At 47.1% G+C, this 18,909-nt stretch overlaps 1 protein-coding gene across 1 annotated transcript in view; it reads right to left on the minus strand.

Moving 5' to 3' along the window:
* The window catches only part of LOC142880461 (histone deacetylase 7-like), a 34,592-nt gene extending 28,755 nt beyond the window's left edge, over positions 1–5,837 (minus strand). Inside the window, exon 1 of the mRNA XM_076014406.1 lies at positions 5,650–5,837. Coding sequence (XP_075870521.1) covers positions 5,650–5,668 — 19 coding nt within the window. The 5' untranslated portion in view covers positions 5,669–5,837. The remainder of the gene's footprint in view (positions 1–5,649) is intronic.
* Between the last annotated feature and the right edge of the window lie 13,072 nt (positions 5,838–18,909).

An 18,909-nucleotide genomic window follows, 5' to 3' on the forward strand; every position in this document is an offset into this window, starting at 1 on the left:
AGAAAAAAAGTCCAACGGTTTGCATGCACACGCAACTTCCGAAGCGAGGGACCGGTTGTCCGGAATTGTTGACAAGACAACAAAGGGCAGCGCGCACCGCCTTGGTTTCTCCCCCCCCCACCTCCTTCTTCTCCTCCTACTCCTCACTGCTGACCGCAGCCTCCCTCTGAGCACGAGCACGAGCACGAGCCGGAGAGCGCCGCTGGTGCGAGGGCTCCACCTGCTGCACTCGGGCGGCCACAAGCGCCCAAACGAGTAAGTATGTATTGTCGCGAGGTGAGCCAGAACTTTCGGCGTTGTGGTTACGTTAACATGGAGCCGAAGCTTTACTATACGGCACGGAGGGAGGGCGTCAAACTCTAATCCACAGGGGGGAGCAACAGTTTCAAACTTGGATAAAGTCGCGGGCCAACATTGATAGTTGTTGAAGAAAAAAAAATAAATAAATAATAATAATAATAATCTTTTTTTATATGGACCCAATATAGTTTTGCTTCAAGCTTAATACTGTACAATAAACTAAAATTTAATATTAAACGCATGCAAAAATCTAATTACAATTAAAAAAAAAAAAAAAAAAAAAAAAAAAATCATCAAAATAAATGTTTTTTGTTTTTTTGTTTTTTTTTAAATTTGCAGTCTGATTTAAATGTCAACAGTAACCTCTTTCCACGGGCTAATAATACAACTAAAAATAAAATGATGAGAATAAACCAATAAAGTAATGACAATATCCTTCGATGAACGTCCTGTCCTGATTTACGTGCCAAAATACCAGCAGAGCATTCTGGGATTTGTAGTATTTAGCGGTACATGTGCTGTATATACACCTCGTGGCCAGAGTTTGACACCTATGCTTTACAGTTTTCTAGTGTTGAAGAGTGCAGAAACTGCTTTTCAAGTCACCAAATAACACTGACTGCAAGGGACAACCACGCTGTTGTCCCTTGCAGTCAGTGTAAGGATCCACAATTCATATATTTCCCAAAATTCAGCGAAAGATTGTGCGATAGAAAACCTTAAGTAAATCCTGCTTCATGTAGGAATTTTGAAAACAGTCCAATATTTGAAGAATTATCTTTTTTTTTTTTTTCGCTTACATTATTCCCATTTTCACATGTAGCCTCCAGAACATTCTTGTTGCTAGTCTGTGAGATTGCTTCTCCTGCATGCAGCCAAATCCACCCTCTTCCACAAAAAGGTCAACATTATTGGGTCTATAAACCAAGATAAACCAGTTTGAGACAAGCCAAATAGACAGTGAGCTGAGCCAACATCTTATTTAATGTTACTGGTTTGAGTCCCGGGGGGGGGGGGGGGGGGGGGAGTCGGATGGTTTGCTGTTGCTTAGTAGTTCACTCAAGTGCAGGATTTTGGGCTTGAGCTTAAATACCACAATCACCAATGATTAGTGTTGATTTTAATAGAGTTTACTTATTTTTTTTACTTGTGATTATTGACTTTGGAACAAGAAAAAGCAAATAGAATTTTACCGCATTTCCTCCGTTCTGAATTGCCCATTCTTGACCAAATTGCAGTTGCTCCCACAGTTGAAGATACTTGAATTTTTTTTCGTTCTGGTAACGTTTTATTCAAAAATGACTCAGAATTATTGACCCCAAAAATCCTTAAGCACCTTTTCACAAAGTGAAAATTTAACCCACAGTCACTTTTTTCAGTTCTCCTAATGTTTTAGCTCGTTGCCACGATTGAATTTACTTACTTTACTTAACTGTTTACTGCTGTTTGTGAATACCTGAATGACAGTGTCCACATCCGACAGGTAAGGGAGATTCCGAGATGCTGTACAAAAAGTCATTCTCAATACCATCTGAATTGCACAGAGTTGAGGTTTAACAAGAGTACCCGTGGCTAATTTCCTCAACGTGTCCCAAATACAAAGTGCAGGGCATCTTCTGGTGCAGTGAAAAATCCAAACTATCAATGCACCTGCAGAGCTTCCTGCAGGGACGTCACAATAAAACGACCCTTCTTTTGCAAAAAAAAAGAAACAACTAAAAACCCAACGACAACAACAAAAAACAAAAACCTTAAGGTGGAGTTTAACAGACCAGTGAGGTCTAAATGCTCCTCCAGTCACAGGAAGCAAGTAGGAATGAAAGGAATGCAGTCAGGCAATACGTTGATAGAGGGAGCAGCAGTTGCAGGGCAGAATGCCAAAAAGAGGTTGTTTTTTTTCCCCTTTAAAAAAAAAAAAAAAAAGGAGCCAGGCAGGAAAAAGGTTTGTGCCAGTGAGGAAAATAAGCGAGTGAAAGAGGCTGGGAATAGTTAAGCTGCACGATCAGCCTGGAGCCGACGAGGGGATGCCTCCAGAGCCGCGCAGACACACTCGCACATCAAAAACAAGCAGCCGGCAGTGGACTGACTGGCTTCAAGCTCAGTTCTTCCCAACAATATTGACAGCTTGGTGTGGATAATGCTCGTGGTCTGGGGCGTCGCTGGTGGAAGTGCCTCAATGCATTTCTGCGTACGGACTCACTTTCCCCTGTTGCCTCGTCATATTTTTCAAATTACGAGCCCTTTACTACAGACCTTCTCGTCAAATCCCACCGAATCGCGAAGCCCGAGGCCGCTATATTTGCTAGAGGAAACAGAAAGAGGGAGAAATCAGGGAGAAAGCGGAGAATGTTTGGGAGAGGAGCAAAACTAAATCCCCATCGGCCTGAAATAAATGGCTTGCAGACCAGCGTAGCAGCTTCGACGTTGCGTCACGAAAGCCGCTATCAGGATTTCCAGTAGATTATGCGCTGCGTGGAATGTTTTGTTTGCCTGCAGCAATAAACCTGCAGGACATTTAATCTATCTGCAGCCGCTGTCATGAAGAAGAACTGTTTGGTGAACATGGAGTCCATCTCAAAACTTTATCTTTAGAGATGAACGCACACGATTTTGCATGCTTCAGGTGGCGGGAAGGAGCGGCCCAGAGAGCTCATCCTGCTGGAGGCGTCATGAAAGACACTCAGCGTGACGTGTGCACGACGGTGGCTGCGCGGAATGCGCCGCTGCTCCTCCTCCGGTCGTGTCGCACGCGCGTTCACGGGTTCCTCTGCGGTGGAACGCAGCGCGCAGGTTGAGGTGGGCGTCGCTCTCGGCTTGGGCGAGCAGCTGCGCAGCGGTAGCTTTGAACTGGCTGCCGCTCGGCGGCGACGAGCGCGGCCCTGAAAGGCGCCCCATTCCCAAGAGCGATGCGAAACTTCAGCCCACGCTGGGGGAAGGCGGAGTTTGGATCGACCCCCCACCCCCCCGGAAAGTCTTTGCTTTTACGACGCCCGCACACTTGCCTGTGCGTGCGCACGTGCCGCCACGCAAAAGGTCACGGCGCAAACCTCGGGTCGTCGCAGGACACTTTGATGGTGCTCGTAACGCTCGTCGGTGCGCGGCCAATGAAGTGAGAACATGCGTGACACAAGTGTTGATTTCGGTGTTTGGCTGCTAAACAGAACGAGCAGAACTGTGGTTGGGTTTTTTTTTGTTTTGTTTGTTTACATTTGACACTTTTTTTGGCAAATGATTTGGCCTGCAAAGGTTAAAAGGTCCCGTTAATAATCATTTACAGATCTTTTTTCTTTATTTTTGTCCTTTTCGACATCACAAACGGATGGTGGTGCAGCTTAGCGCACACCTCAGAACTGGAACAAGCAAAACTAAATAAATAAATGAATAAACACAAGAAAGCTGCTGCAAATTCACAGCCAGAGGCACATTTGACTGTTGGGAAACACTGATGGAGGATTTTGCACAATATGGGACCTTTAATGCCTCACTGATGATCTCCGCACTCGGTTTGCTGAACGCAGCCTGCTCAGGTGCGAGGAAGGGGATGCGAGCTGCCTTGTCTGGCCTCTCAGTAACATCTCCTCCTCGTCCTCCTCCTCGCGCCCTTAAAGAGCTCACTTGACCTTGGCCGACTGCTGCGGCCGCTCTGAAGGAGCCTCTCCAGGCCACAGAGGAGCGGAAAGTAGGAGGCGATCAGCTTCGTCTGAGTCTTTGGTCCCGCGGACAGACAGACGAGTCACTGTTGGGTGGGTAATTGAAAACATTGAGCCCCGGCGCGCTAATTCACTGTCCTCTCGGACTGCTGCTCCAGTCTGCTGCCCGTGGCTGCAGCCTCCCCTGCTGCAATCATTCAAACTATTTATTACCGACAAGCCGGCGTGGGAACCTCGCCACAGACGCCGGCCGAGGACCGTGCGGTTTACAGTGAAAGACGGACGGATTCCTCTGCCTTCATTGGCTCAAAGGGAGCAGCTGTTTGTCTGTTTGTTTGTTTGTTTGTTTGTTTGTTTGTCTAAACACAAGTTACGCTATGGTGAAAAAAACTGATCAGATTTGTGCAGGATGCTCGAGTGCTGCACACTTGGCTTGACGCAGACACCTGAGACGGAAGACTGAGTGATCCTGAAGGGGGCGCCGTGGTCCCTGGGGGCCACTTTCATTCGACTGTGGCCTCTTAACCTGATGCCCCTCAGAGCAAACAAACCTAGAGAGGGTGATTTACCACACGGCCGGGCAGTTTGCTTGCTGGGAATCAATTTGCACTGGATATTTATTTGTTCTCTCCCACAAAACACTCCCACTATTGTGGAATTTGACAGATTGCCTTCATTTAGAAAGTTTACTGCAAAGGAAAGAATGATTGTGAATTTCTGCTTTCTCTTAGCCAAGGCCTCACAGTTCTTGTCTGCAAAAGAATCCAAAGTTTTCCCACGTGAGCACTCTCGAAAATCCACCATCAATAGGAAAATAATTACCCGAAACCAGAACCAAAAATTCCAGAATTTCTGCGCACTGCACCCACACCGTGGATGGACTAATAAGATCACTGCTTGTTTTCACTTTAGGTCTCTGAAATTAACCTTAAGATCGTGTGCATGCCATCTGATTTAAAGCTTTTATTTCATCATTTCTGACTTTTAAGCTGAAGCAAAGGTTTTTTTTTAAAAAATTCATTTATGTTTTTTGTTTTAAGCAATTTGAGTTCCACGAGCAGTCACACAGAGCCTCTGCACACCTTTAATCACTAAACATGCCACACATAAGCTTGTGTATTGAAAGGACAAGTCCTTTTTTTGACATTAAACCATAATGTGTCTAGATTTGAGGGTATCTGGCCAAACGGGCCATGAATGGGTATCATTATACACCCATTATTGCCGAGGAGATGACAGAGGAGTTCCGATCAGTGAGGGGCTGTTGTTGTGTGTCTCCTCATTCTTTGCACTCCAGTACTTCTCAAGACCAGACCAGACCAGCACTCCAGGGTGGGTGGGTCTGTTTTCAATTTTCTCCCCTTCCATGTCCTGGGAAACATCACTTCCAAAACCAAACACATAGAGTTTAAAAAAAAAGAAAAAAGATTTTTCTGTCACTGGCCGCAATGTTTGTCTCCCTCGTTTCATGTATCTGACTTTTATTCTCGAGGCTGTGCAGTGACATTAAAATGGGATGGGAGGGGAGGGGGGGGGGGGAACAATTATGTGGGCTGAAAGCAACCAGTGCTCACCATCTGCCGGCTGGATGGATGAACCGAGCAGCAAGACTACCAGTCTACAGAGTCTGACACTCCTAACACGGCTGTTGGGGCCAGCTGCTCCCTGACGGATGTGCAAAACGTGCAATATATCCTACCGGTCTTGGGTGCCGACATCCAGTGAGGGGACTGTGAAACGCTCCAGCAGGAGTCCCGTCCAGCAGCAGCAGCAGCAGCAGCAGCAGCGGCTGAGGAGAGAGGAGAAGTGAGGAGAGGATAGATCCGCCTTCCACAGGGAGCGAAGTGGACAGCAGGAGCCACTGGCGACTCTGTCTGACACGACGGAGCCGCCTCGCACTTTTCACTGCGCTGCACTTCCTCTCATGTGAGTGCAACCCCTCTCTCTCTCTCACTCTCTCTCTCTCTCTCTCTCACTCTCTCTCTCTCTCTCTCACTCTCTCTCTCTCACTCTCTCTCTCTCTCTCTCTCACTCTCTCTCTCTCACTCTCTCTCTCTCTCTCTCTCACTCTCTCTCTCACTCTCTCTCTCTCTCCTAATCACTCCCCCTAACTTTTTTTTCTTTTCTTTCTCTCACCAACAGTTGCTCGGCCCTATCAGACACCCCCCTCTTGCCCCCACCTCCACCCAAGTGTTTCACAGTCACTGCTGCGCCTCCAGCAGAAGCTGCAGAGATGGAGGGAGGAAGAGAAGGAGGGCTTTTTTCGAGGTTGTGTTTGTCCCTTTGTGTGTGTGTGTGTGTGTGTGTGTGTGTGTGTGTGTGTGTGTGTGTGTGTGTGTGTGTGTGTTGGAAAGAGAAGGAGAGAGCGTGACACACTGCTGGTGCATTTGAAGAAACAATAGCAGGAAATGTTGCTTTAGGATGTGCGGGGACAGAAGTTAAAAAAAAAAAGAAAAAAGAAGAAGAAACAAAGCGTCATCTCACGTGCTAAAGGTGCTAAAACACAGATCACATTTATAGCGAACGCTGATGAAGTGAAAACTGAGCCAGGGAGTGTGATACCGCCGTGTCTCACTGTCACTGCCCACAAGACACGACAGGGTGAAATACATTTATACACACATCCTGAAATCTGCTGCAAGTCATGGCGGGTAAAAATGTTCAAAGTTCAAATCATCATTGTTCCTCATTTTCAAGGCCTAATATACAAACTGTAAATGAGAAAAAAATATTTCCTTACTTTGGTTCTGTAAATCAACCCTTTTTGATGTCACAAAAGGCCCTGTCATCTCACTGATATCGCTTCCAAGTTAGCGACAACATCCTCAGCCAGACTTTATGTTCTCGTCCAAACACGTGGAAGGTCCAAAGAGACCTAAAATTTTCACAGAAGGTGAAAAAAAGAGGGCTCATTTTTTGAATAATTGTTTATAGCTCTGCTGGGACTTTAATATGACAAAATGCAAAACACAAGCAAATTGCAAAACAACCAGACAACAAAGTTTTCCAGAAAAAGGTCAAAATAGGAGAAACGAAACCCGATTCCGGTGCTGCCAGACTGTGTGAATATTGGGGGGGGGAAATGTGTTTAAAAAAAGTGACAGAAAGTATTTGATTATTATCGGACCCTTCTCCTTCCAAAGCTCTTCACTCGCAAGGGGCCGTCTAAATAAACAGCGATCGGCATCATTAGAATGATTTATCCCGACCTTATTGTGTCAGCGCATCTTTCATCCGGCCTGCCAGGAACGTTTTGCAGAAGACATAACAATGTCGCAAACATAACAAGCCAGTAGCAGACAGTGTACTGGACTTAAGATAACACACTCGCTGGTTGTGGCAATTTTTAGATTTTTCAGGGGGGGGGGGGTGAACGCTCCGCCGTCTCCTCCCATAAAGCAGAAAGGTCGACAGCCCCCCCCCCCCACCCCCCCGACCTGCGCTGCTGTGTGGTCCGGCTCCTTCCCGCGCTGGCAGCTATGGATTAGCTTGCTGGTTCCACTGTAACCTAATCCTTTGGGAAAACACACGGGCCAAAGGGAAGTCGTGTTTGGGGTTGTGACCCTTTGTCCTCCGTGTCGAGTGAGAGGGATTCAGAGGTCGGCTCGCCCCGCTCTCGGTTTCTCCTCCAAACAAACAGTCTGGGAGGGAGTCTGGATGAGCACGGCGTGAAAGCCGGCTATCAGCTCAGCCGCCCTGAGATCATGTGAGTTTTTGACATGGAGAAAAGAATCCATCCGCAGCGGAGGAATTAACCCTTTCGCCAGAAATCCCGTACAGTCGGCCGCTGTAGCCAGCGGGTGTTTATTTTTGGAGGTTGAGTTGAAGGGAAACAGTTTGGATCACTGGATCAGGACAGAGAGCTGATAAGAAGCAGGTTGAGAGCCGCATTGAGGAGCACAATGGGATCTGCATCATTTACAGTCCCCAAGTGCAAACAGAGGTCCCCGAGGTTTGGCGTGAGGACGAGCCGTAGGAAAAGAGGCGGCTTTTATCTCGGCGAGCAGTCGGGACAGTGGCCGCTCGGAATGAACAATCAGTGTGAGAAAAACCTTCCGTGATGTGGACGGCGCAGGCTATGGGACCTGCCAAGCTTCCTTTTCCCCCATTGAAGCGTTGCTTCCAGCATGTTTGCTCTTGATAAAGGTTCCATATTATGGACTTGATTTTAGTTTTTATTTTGATTTTTCATCTCCAGTGGAGCACCTCAGCCTCGTTGATTATCCAGAGAATCTCTCCAGGAAACGGCTGCTGACAGTCTTCTGGGTTTTAGCTTCCTGCTAAAGTGATGCTTTGTCTTGGAAGCAAATATTCCATCTCAGTGGGTGGAACCGATGCCTGGCTGGGGATATTGTCACCAAATTGAGACATGTGCCAGTGCCCTCTGTGATGTCACAAAGGACTGATTTCCACGACTGAGCGCTCTGGCACACTTTCTTCCAAGACAGAAGCAAAAGAGAAGTGAAAGCGATGGACTTTTCCCGTTCCTGGTGGCCACACTGGCAGAGCAGAGACACATATTATTGTTAGAACACAGTTAATGGGGATGTGACCGGTGAACTTCAGCTTCTCTGATGTTGTACTTCTCAGTCTCAGTACGTCCTCTTCTCCAAATCCCTTTAATTAGACCAGACTGACTCCTGAAGTCCATCTGAAATGAAATCACAAAATTTGATTTGGTCATTTCTGAGAACCCTCCTTTTCCCTTGCAATCTACCGTAAACTGCAGTAAAGTAATGAGAGGGTGCGTTCATGTTTGGACAACACTGGATCTCAGGGGTTCAAAGTAACGAGGAATTCTGCAACAATGGCAAAGCATCATTTCTTTGCATAAATGTAAACACTCAATGAACTGGATGTTACGTTTTGATACAGTTTTAACTTACTTGGCATTTTGCACCGCGAGAAAAACATAAGCTGCAATGACCACTCGAAGAAAAAGCAAAAGCCAGGAACCAGGAACCGGGACTCCGAGGCTCCAGGCTGCTGTGACTCTCGGCGCTCAATCAGGGCCGAGCGGCGAGCTGACCCTTCCCCTGGCAGGAAGGGGGAGTTTCCTGAAAGGTCACGGCTGCCCAGGCAGACCAAACACTGACTAATTGCCTTGTTGTGGCCGTCGGGCCGGTGCCTGTTTTTGTGTTGTGCTTTTCCCTTTGTTTGGCATTCCCAAGTATATTACCTGAGGCCCGTGGCCAAAAAAGCAGCGACGGTGGAGGATGGAGGGCAGGCGAGGAGCGGGAAACAAGGACGGGGGTGGAGGGGGGGGGGGTGGGCGGGCGGGCGCTGAAATATGAAGGCAGCGGTTGCTCGGTGGATGCCTTGATTAGGCCATGAAGGGGCCCCCTGTCTCTCCCCGTCTCCGCGCTAAAAATAGAGCAGCAGGAAGGTGGTTATGGGACAGAGAGGAGGGGGACAGGACAGGCTGGGACGGCAGTAATTGGCCAGAGACAAACAGCTGGGGGAGTTTGTGTGTGTGTGTGTGTGTGTGTGTGTGAAGGAGGCTGGACTCAGCGCAGCTGTACTCTGTCTTTCAGGCTCCAGATCCCTCTCAAATTGTTACATTGGCTCCGTCTTCCTCTCACACACATCGACGGCAGGAAGGAAAGCACTGGGGTCCCTGACAGCCAGAGCCGTAAAGAATGAAAGAATGTGCAACATGAGGCAAGGGAACAGCTGTATGTGTGTGGCGCGGGTGGGGCTGGTGGGACGGGACGGGACGGGATGGATGGATGGGTGGGTGGAGGGTGATTCATCGAGAAGCGGCCGCACTGGAAAGTAATGCAGGGACAAGAGGGGAAACTTAGTAAGAGCAACAGTATGCGGACGTTTCTGGAAGTGGAGTCAACAAATTTATCAGAGTGTGTCAAACATTGATCTGGATCCAAAACCCAGAGCAGTCCCGGTCTGGGATGAGTGGAGGTCGGTGGGGGAGGAGAGGCTTGGTTGGGGGTGGGGGTGGGGTGATGGGGGGGCGGCCCAGCAGATGTTTTGCTCAGCTGTTGTTGGGTGTATGTGCCTCCGACCGGGCCGCCTGTAATAAAACAGCCTTGGGAACTTGAACAAGACCAACGCAAGGATGACAAACTGCAGATCAGTGTGGTGTGTGTGTGTGCGTGAGTGTGTGTGTGTGGTGTGTGTGCGTACGTGAGTGTGCTCATGGGAGGTGGTGGAAACAGCAGCAGGCCTTAAAGGGTTCTGCTTTTTCATATTTTAAAACCAGGTCACAAAAAAACGCTACATCCTACAAATACATTTTCACAAATAAAGACGAGGAGACGAGAGGAAGCCTCGGCCAAGTCGGTGTCATCTCTCCTTTTTTTCTTTCATTTTTTTTCTGACTCCACCCGTGCTCTGCGAAGCTGCTGGATGCAATTTAATGCAGCACGATGATACATTTTTATGAGGTGCAGTCACATCGTTCAGGACCAGCTACAGGGCTACAAAAGCAGCTGGGATTTCAGGGGAGCATGAAGGTGGGGATTCTAGATTCTAGGGGTTCTAGGTTGCCTGGATCCAAGCTGGAGCGCTTTTTAATCACACAAAAAAAGCAGCACCAGCTTCCTTCGAGCTGTGACGAAAGCAGGAAGTCGCTGCTGTACAAAGAAGAAGAAGAAGAAGAAGAAAATCCCAGATTGCTCTGCTGGTATTTTGGCACGTCAATCAGGACAGGACGTTCATTGAATTGGCATACAATTGTCATTTACATTTTTATCTATTTTGATGACTTGTTTTTTTTTTTTATATGAAATTCAATTTTGCATGTGTGCAATATTTTTTTATTTATTTTTTGTATAGTATTAAGCTTTGTTTGATCCATATTCAGGTTGAAGCACAACTTGTTTGGGTTCATATAAAAAGGTTCACTGTCATTTTCTTTCAATAAAAATCAACGTTGGCCTGTGACTTTGTGCAAGTTTTGCATTTTGGCCCCACTGTGGATTTGAGTTTGACAGCCACGCTCTCGATGGATGGATGTGAGACTCAGAGTTTATGAACTTTCCTTGGATCCACTCCAGAGCCGTGAATACGAGCTCTTCTTAAAACCCTCTGTCTCTCTCTCACACACACACACACACACACACACACACACACACACACCTGCCTCGTGCACTTTATGAAAAGTTGTCTAAACCTCTGAGACTCAGTTCTTGTGAAATCCCCCCCACCCTGCCGCCGCGCCGCCTACTGAAAATACGACTGCCGCTGCGGTTGGAGATGACACTTATCGTAGCATCTGATCTGTTTGCCTGTGTGTCTGCGTTCAAGTTCATAAAGCTGCGCAGTGAATGCGAGCCGAGGCGCACCTGTGTGCCGGCAGGAAAAGCGGTGCCCCCACCACACACCAGGGCTGCCGCCACAGTACACTCACACACACACACACACACACACACACACACACACACACACACATGTGCATCGGCCACACTGTCTTTTTCAACCTCAAACGTTGACTGTAGAACTCATTGTATTGAGTGCAACTTTGTCACGAAACTTGTCTGACACGATTTCTTTCAGTCGGAAGGACAGAAATGAAATGTGCTTCTTTCAGAGTTGTTTGGTCGCGCTTCCTGAACACCCCAAACACCGGTGATACATTTGGTCGCTGCTACGGTGACGGCGGCTGGACAGTGTGACAGGTGCAGTGAATATACTGTACATACTTACATTGTCCACCAAACACCGGCGGCCCTGTTACATCCACAACAACTACAAGGGAGGTTTAGCGCCTGCAACACTGAAGGTGAGTGAGGACGTGCAGGGAGCCGGTTTGTTTTGGTGAACCTGCAGCTCAAAACTACAACACCTAATGATAAAAACACATCATTTAAAATACATTTGGTAATGACACTGACCTCCCTAAATAATGACACCTGATTAAATAATATATCCTTATTTTGCACTCAAACGGCAGTCTGGTCGAGTTTTGCTGCGCAAGGAACTTAAATGACTAAATGACTGCTAATAAGGTTCAAGAATCAGAATCAAACCAGTCTGCATAATTTTCCTGAGGACCGGAATGTGATATGTGCGTAGGCAGGGTTGCGTCAAACCTCATGTGAATGTTAAATGACAATGGAGCGGAGCGTCACCTTTCTGAGGAGCTCGAAGAGCCGCAGCACGCTGGCCAAAGAGCTTCCCTCATCCTGCACGTCTGAAAAACACAAGGTGTGGAGAAAAAAATAAGGATATTTACGGAGCCACTAAAATCACTGCTTGCATATTTATTATTTTTGATATTGATGCGCCGCAAAGGCACAACAGAACCAGTCAACGGCTTGTTCACACACCCAAAACACTCCAGCGTTAACATTGTTTTCACTGTAGCGTCTTCATGTTTTGCCTGCGCTCGCCCCCTCCCTCCTTTCTCACCCTGTGTGTTAATACCTGAGAAGTAGATGCATGTGTGTGTGTGTCTGCCGTATGTAGGCCACGGTGGCCGCAGGGTTGACAGGTGTCCCCCTGCCTCCAGCTGTGATGAGAAACACTCTCTGCGGGCTGCTTACTGAGAAAATGCCTCGCCTGCAGAGCGGCGACCACGCGCCCACGCGCACACTCACGCTCACAAACGCATTCGAGATCGCACACATGAGGACATCGGGGTCGTTACACAACGCAGCGGGTGACGCACAGTAAAAATACAGACCGCAACAAGTCCACCGTGGGGGGTCAAAATAACCTGTTCTGGTTCGACAACCTGGTGTCAAACACCTGCGAGGACAAACACAACAAACAACACAGCTAGTAGGAAACTTTAGAAAGTGTGTGTGTGTGTGTGAGAGAGAGAGAGAGAGAGAGAGAGAGAGAGAGGGAGACCTCAATCAAGCGATGCTGAATGTTCAGGAAACCACATAGACACACGTTTCAAGTGCTGCACAATGACATTTGAGATGGCTATCTCTCTCTCTCTCTCTCTCTCTCTCTCTCTCTCACACACTCACACACACACACACACACACACACACACACACTTGGGGTATTTATCAGGTGGCTGACTGACTCCTCAGTGCTCAACGTTTACAGCTTCTACAACATCCATAAAAAAAAAACCCTCTCTGCATCTGAACCAATGCTACATGTTCTGGGTTCTCTGTAGACCGTCAATAAACTAACTAACTAGTTGACTGACGGACGCTGTTTCGGAGGTCAGTGACCACACGCCTCAGCCAGTGTTCAAGGCTCTTCCATCGTGTGTTTTATTTTCTTACAAACTGTATACAAAGAAGCATCACTGTGATGTTGTGTGGCAACGTTTGCACGGAGAACTGAGGTCCATTTGAGACAAACTCCGTGTCTACGTGCGCAAACTTGGCCAATCATTACTCTGGGCCAGGTTCTGGGGATTTTAGTGCAGGCTGCAAACAAACTGTTTCTGGGTTGTTGGGTTTTTTTTTCAGATATTGAATGGTACAGGTGGTTCCTGCAGCACTGTCGCCTCACAGCAAGAAGGTTGCGAGTTTTATCTTCGGGCCTGTGGTGTTTCTGCATGAAGTTTGCATGTCCTCCTGCGTGGCCTCCCTCTGGGTTCTCTGGATTCCTCCCACAGGCCAAAGAGAAGCACATGTGGTGGGAACTGGCAACTGGGAATTCTAAATTGTCTGTAGGTGTGAGTGTAGGTGGTCGTCTCTCCATCGGTCGTTATACTTACCACAGTTGTAGGTTAATTAGTGTGAAGGTTGGACAACCGGGTCGCCGAGATGCATCCCCGAAGAGCACCAGCAGCGCAGTCAACACCTGGAGACACCGATGCCTGTCTGAAGGTTGCATTCATTTCAAAGCACAAGGTAAAAATAAAAAGACATCCGGCTTGGAAATGAAAGGTAAACTGAACCATGAAAATTTACTAAAATAATTCAAATTTCTTTCCATAGAGTATGTGTTCAAACCTGTAATCTACGGCGCTGCAGGCAATACCATTGCACAACCCGTTCACAACAACTGCGTACTGGCTGCGTAGTTTGCATAGAGTAGACTATGAATCAGCATCGCTTGTTCTTTTCAGATTTATTTATTCACTTCCTTTGTAAAAAGCCATCCATCCATCCTGCACTTTAATGATTGCTGTGAAAAAATATGTTCAATTAAAAGATTTCAATACAATTTTAAAAAATATATATATTTCTAATGTCTATTGGCAACAAAGCAGTTCAAACTATGTGAACCACTCTTTTGAAACCCTATTTTAAGTTATGATTTACCACCACTGGCGAGTCACTGGCCTGCGAAGGTCGAGGCCCCGTCCACAAGAACAGTTAACGGCTCTATGAAGTCTTCTAGGGAGGATGCCTGATCAGTTTGATTCCGATGCTATTGTTGCCGACAAAGAAACACCCTGGCTCTTCCTGCGACCTCCCACCTCCACTTCCACTTTGACAGGTATTGTTTATGAAAAAAAAATTGGGCCAGTGACTAAAACCACACGGCCGAGGAGGCAAACGACTTGAATAAACACAGGGGCACGCAGTGTGTTTCATAGAGAGTAAATATAGGGCAACGGGACGGTGGGAGGGGGGGGGTTGCAACCGTGATATTCCAAGGAGAACATTTTGTCTTTGTCTGCTTCGCTCTAACACACACACACACACACACACACACACACACACACACACACACACACACACACACACACTCATGGCTTGCTTGCTAACAGGCCTCCTCTTCCTTCGCCTGGAACCTTAGGAAGAAAACAACAGAGATTTAAAGAAATCCACATGTTTTTCTTTCCTCTTGGAAACGCTCACTCAGGGGGAAGACCCCGCGATCATAAATATCGTTTTTTTTTTTTTCGGTTCTGTACGGTGGACGGGAACCGTGATGAATTGCTGGAAAGTAACACGGCGACGGTGTCTCCTCCTCGGCATTGTTCGCGGAGCAGCGGGTTTATTGACACTCGGCACGTTAGCCGTTTATCTCACCGGCCTCCGCCTTCACAGCGCACAATGCTGCCTTGGCCCCGTCGAGGAGAAACATCCACGGGCCATTCACGCGTTCCTCGCATACTCAACTCAAACCACATGGCCCGCTGCTGCTGCTCGGCCCTAATGATATTTGGATGACTTGCGCGGCCGGGCATGCGACGTCCAATTTTAGAAAAGTGGGCATGAAAATCGGCTGGAATCGCAGACTGCGGCTCAGACGGAGGAAAAAAACCTCCTCGCGCGTTGAAAATTATTTTTTATCTCCACCATTTTCGGAACAACACACCCTTGTCATCGCCCAGAAGACACAACTGACAACCCCCGACACACACACACACACACACACACACACACACACACACACACACCTCTTGGCCAGAATAAGACAGCAACTCACGATGCCAAAGCCCGAAGGCATTCTTGGGAAAACATACAGTTGCATTTCACACACAGGCCGCCGCCTATCAGCGAGCACATGTGCCGCAACATCAGCCTCTGATAAACTGACGGCACCACCTATCAGTATTTATACCGCCCCAACTCCCCTCCCCTCCCCTCCCCTCCCGGACGGATATAAAACGCCCTTTTCGGTCCTATTCTCTGTCTGTTTGCGTCTTTATCTGGGACCCGTGACTCCAGCCTCGCCCAGGAACAGCGTGACAACCCCAAACTAAGTCACGTACGCCTGAACGTCTTCCCGGGGAGCTGAACTGACCGCCGACAGTGGGCAGAATCAGTGTGGAGGGCTTCGAACTGACGCGCTGATGTAGAAATGGTTGCCCGTCTCCTTCAGAGGCAGCCGCGCCCATGCACAACACTATTAGCACGGTTAGCACGGTTAGCCCGTCACCTAGCGCAGATTAATTCTAGATGCAAACTACATTTATTCTCTACTCACTCACTCCTCTGGTAACATCGAGATGAAAGTAGTGTTTGCGTTTTGAGTTATAATGTACCACTTATTTATTTTTTCACATATTTTGACAATTCTGTTAGCAGCGCGTTACATTTCACAGAGAGTCCAACCCGAAGCCAGAGCAGTAAAGCTGGGTGGGGTCTGCTCCAGCGTCCCTGCCAGACAGTGTTGCTGAATGTTTTCAGATCCTAGCCTGGATCTGCTCCACGCATCTCAGATTACATTAACGTCAATTTGTTGCCTTTAAAATGAGAAGGGACCAGACAGCGCTCGCTATGTAGCCCGGCACAGACTGGACGCCGGTCGATGCAAGTGCCAGATTTTCTTTGAAGACGAGTGTGTGTGTGTGTGTGTGTGTGTGTGTGTGTGTGTGTGTGTGTGTGTGTGTGTGTGTTTGTCTAGAACATTGAACAAGAGCGGTCATTAGTGCTATGGGCAAAGTTAAAGCATCTGACTAAGAGACTCTGCAAAAGTTGTGATCTGCAGAATAACTTCATGATGCCTCAGTGGGTCTTGCCACTGTGAGTCAACCGTCTGAGCCTCTTCTTTCATTTTAGCATGAACGGCCCAGTGTCTCGATGGGTGGAGTCTATTGGCAGGCAACTTTTGCACGTTTTTTTTTTTTCAAATCCAGATAAAACCACATAAAATGGATAACCAATGCATTTTCCTGATGTGTGTACCGAGCCCTCCATTTCTCAATGAGAAAGCCGTCAGGGAGTCAGCCATATTGCACAGGCCTTTCTACAGATCACTCAGATTTTTTTTTTGTTTGTTGTTTTTTTTTTTGTTGTTGTGCAGTACACTCTCTCACCATTAGGTGTGACTAAATCTTACACACTGGGCCTTTAAACACCCTACTGCCCCTCCCTTGAGTGAAAATGCTGGACATTGTTTTATGAGTCAAGCGCTGCAGAGAAGAATCTATGCGAGCGCCAGTTGAGGACTTTAAATACGTCTCATTGTCTTGTGGCAACCAAAGATCCTCACCTAAGGGATGTTGATGCAACCAGAGACCCCTCCTGCCCCCCCCCACCCCCCCAACCCTCCAGCCAACCTCGTGCTGCAGGCGCAACGGCTGAGCAGACCGCAGCAACGCGAGCTTATCAGCACGCAAAACAAGTGCCTCCGCTTGGGAGCAGGGCTGACAGTCAACCGTCGGGCGATGACTGGATTTCTCTGATAACCTTTTATTTTGTTCCCCCTTTGCACATCTGCACTTGTGCAATCTCGCGTCCGGCGTGATAGGCCGGGCCGACGGCGGCCGAGGTGAGCTCAAATCTCTTCCGACACGTTGAACGCACGCGGGAGATAAATCTTGACACAAACTGTTGTGCGATAGGTTTTTTTTCCTGTTGTTTTTTTGTCCCCCTCCTGACCCCCCCACCTCCGCTGACTCTGTCGGCTTGACTAACGTGCCCGCTGCAGCTTTTGTGGTGTGAGTGTCCAGTGAGACAAGCAACCGTTTCAGGCTGAGCCCGATGATAATCAGAGAGGTCATGAGGTCAGCCGTCTCGCATTTGAATGAGACAGTGGCCTCTAGTGGCCAAGGTTAGCGCAGGAGATGGAGAGATTTGAGCTCAGCATCCACTGGATGGCAGGATGTGGAGCTGCGGCACAGAGGAAAACACTGGCGCCTATCAAAATGAAGAGAAGCATCCACAGTCAAAACAGAAATTCCAATGATAATAATAATAATAATAATGACACCAAAGCCAGCTTCTATGTACAACTGTTTATTTTTGATTTGCAAAACATCTGACAAAAATAATATTACATAAACACCGATTTATAATAAAAAAAGATTTTCTTTAAAAAAAAAAAAAAAGAGATAAAAGGATAAATTGCCATTACATTAGAATTTAAGTGACTTATTTTGATTACTGAAGCCATAACATGCTGATCTACACAGGCATCTTATGGCAAGTAGATTTTTCAATATGCATGTCTAACAAACAAGACATTAAGTGCTTTTTGTTGGTTCAGGCATTTTCATTTCTTGTCGGTCTTAAAATTGAATTAGGCATGATTTGGGCTCACAATACAGAGTTAAAGTTTCGATGCCAAATTCAAATAGACTCACTAATAGATGATCACACAGTACAAAGAGGCCAATCTCGTACTCTGGGTGATCTATTCTCTCTCACATACAGCTGAGGAATCACGGGAATCCGACTTTATTAACACCCTCCCCGGCATTAAAAAAAAAAAAAAAAAAAAAAAAGGGGGTAATTTATATATTTTTATGGCACACAGCTCAAGGAAGATGTGACCACAGCGGCACTGGTCTGATCCATAACAATAATAATAGTAATAATAAAAACAAAAACCCTCTCATTTTATTCAGTGTTTACCTGAAGCAGTTTGACATGAGACAAAAAGAAGGGAGGAGGGAGTAGTTGCTCTGTTAAAATGATCCTAGAATCTGCAAAAAATTAGGTTTACTTCCCAAGAAGACAGGCACGGCTAAAGCTGTGCATGCTTGAAAAAACACAAAGAAAAAAAAAAACTTTGTCACACCGAGTGAGGCTGACATTATGGACGACGCCTGCACTGCACTGTGTTGTGTTTGTGTCGCGTAAGAAACACGTGACTTTGTGACGCTTGAGATTTCGGGAAAAACAAACAAACAAACAAACAAACAAACAAAACAAACCGAAAAAGCAGCATTGAATGGATATTGAGGATTTTGCGTCTCCGGAGCTCCCCTGGTTTAGACCCGACGACTGGCTGCAGGAGGATGAAGGCGCGCTCGCAGGTTGAGGGCTGGAGGAGCAGCAGACGCACGGAGAGGGTCGAGAGGGTCGCGGCTAATAAAGGGGGGGGGGGGGGAGCTGGAAACACACGTCTGTCGTTCGGCTTTTCTCCGGCCGACGCCTTTTTCTTTGATTTTTTTTTCTTTGTTTTTTTTTTTTTTTTTAGGTCGCTCCTTCTTTGCAACGTCCTTTTACAGCTCTAACGACGAGGAGGATTACCAGCGACGTGAGCTGCAATGATTATTCAAACAAAAGAAGATTAGTTGCCAGCTACTCTGACGATCAATTCCTGTTTTTTCGTTTCACATTCAAGCTAAAAAAAAAAAAAAAAAATCCTGACTTTCACTGGCTCCAGCTTCAAATAAAACAAA

Source organism: Nelusetta ayraudi, unplaced genomic scaffold, assembly GCF_046127955.1.
Source record: "Nelusetta ayraudi isolate G7.1 ecotype Tasmania unplaced genomic scaffold, CSIRO-AGI_Nayr_v1 ptg000168l, whole genome shotgun sequence".
In the NCBI taxonomy this organism is placed as follows: Eukaryota; Metazoa; Chordata; class Actinopteri; order Tetraodontiformes; family Monacanthidae; genus Nelusetta; species Nelusetta ayraudi.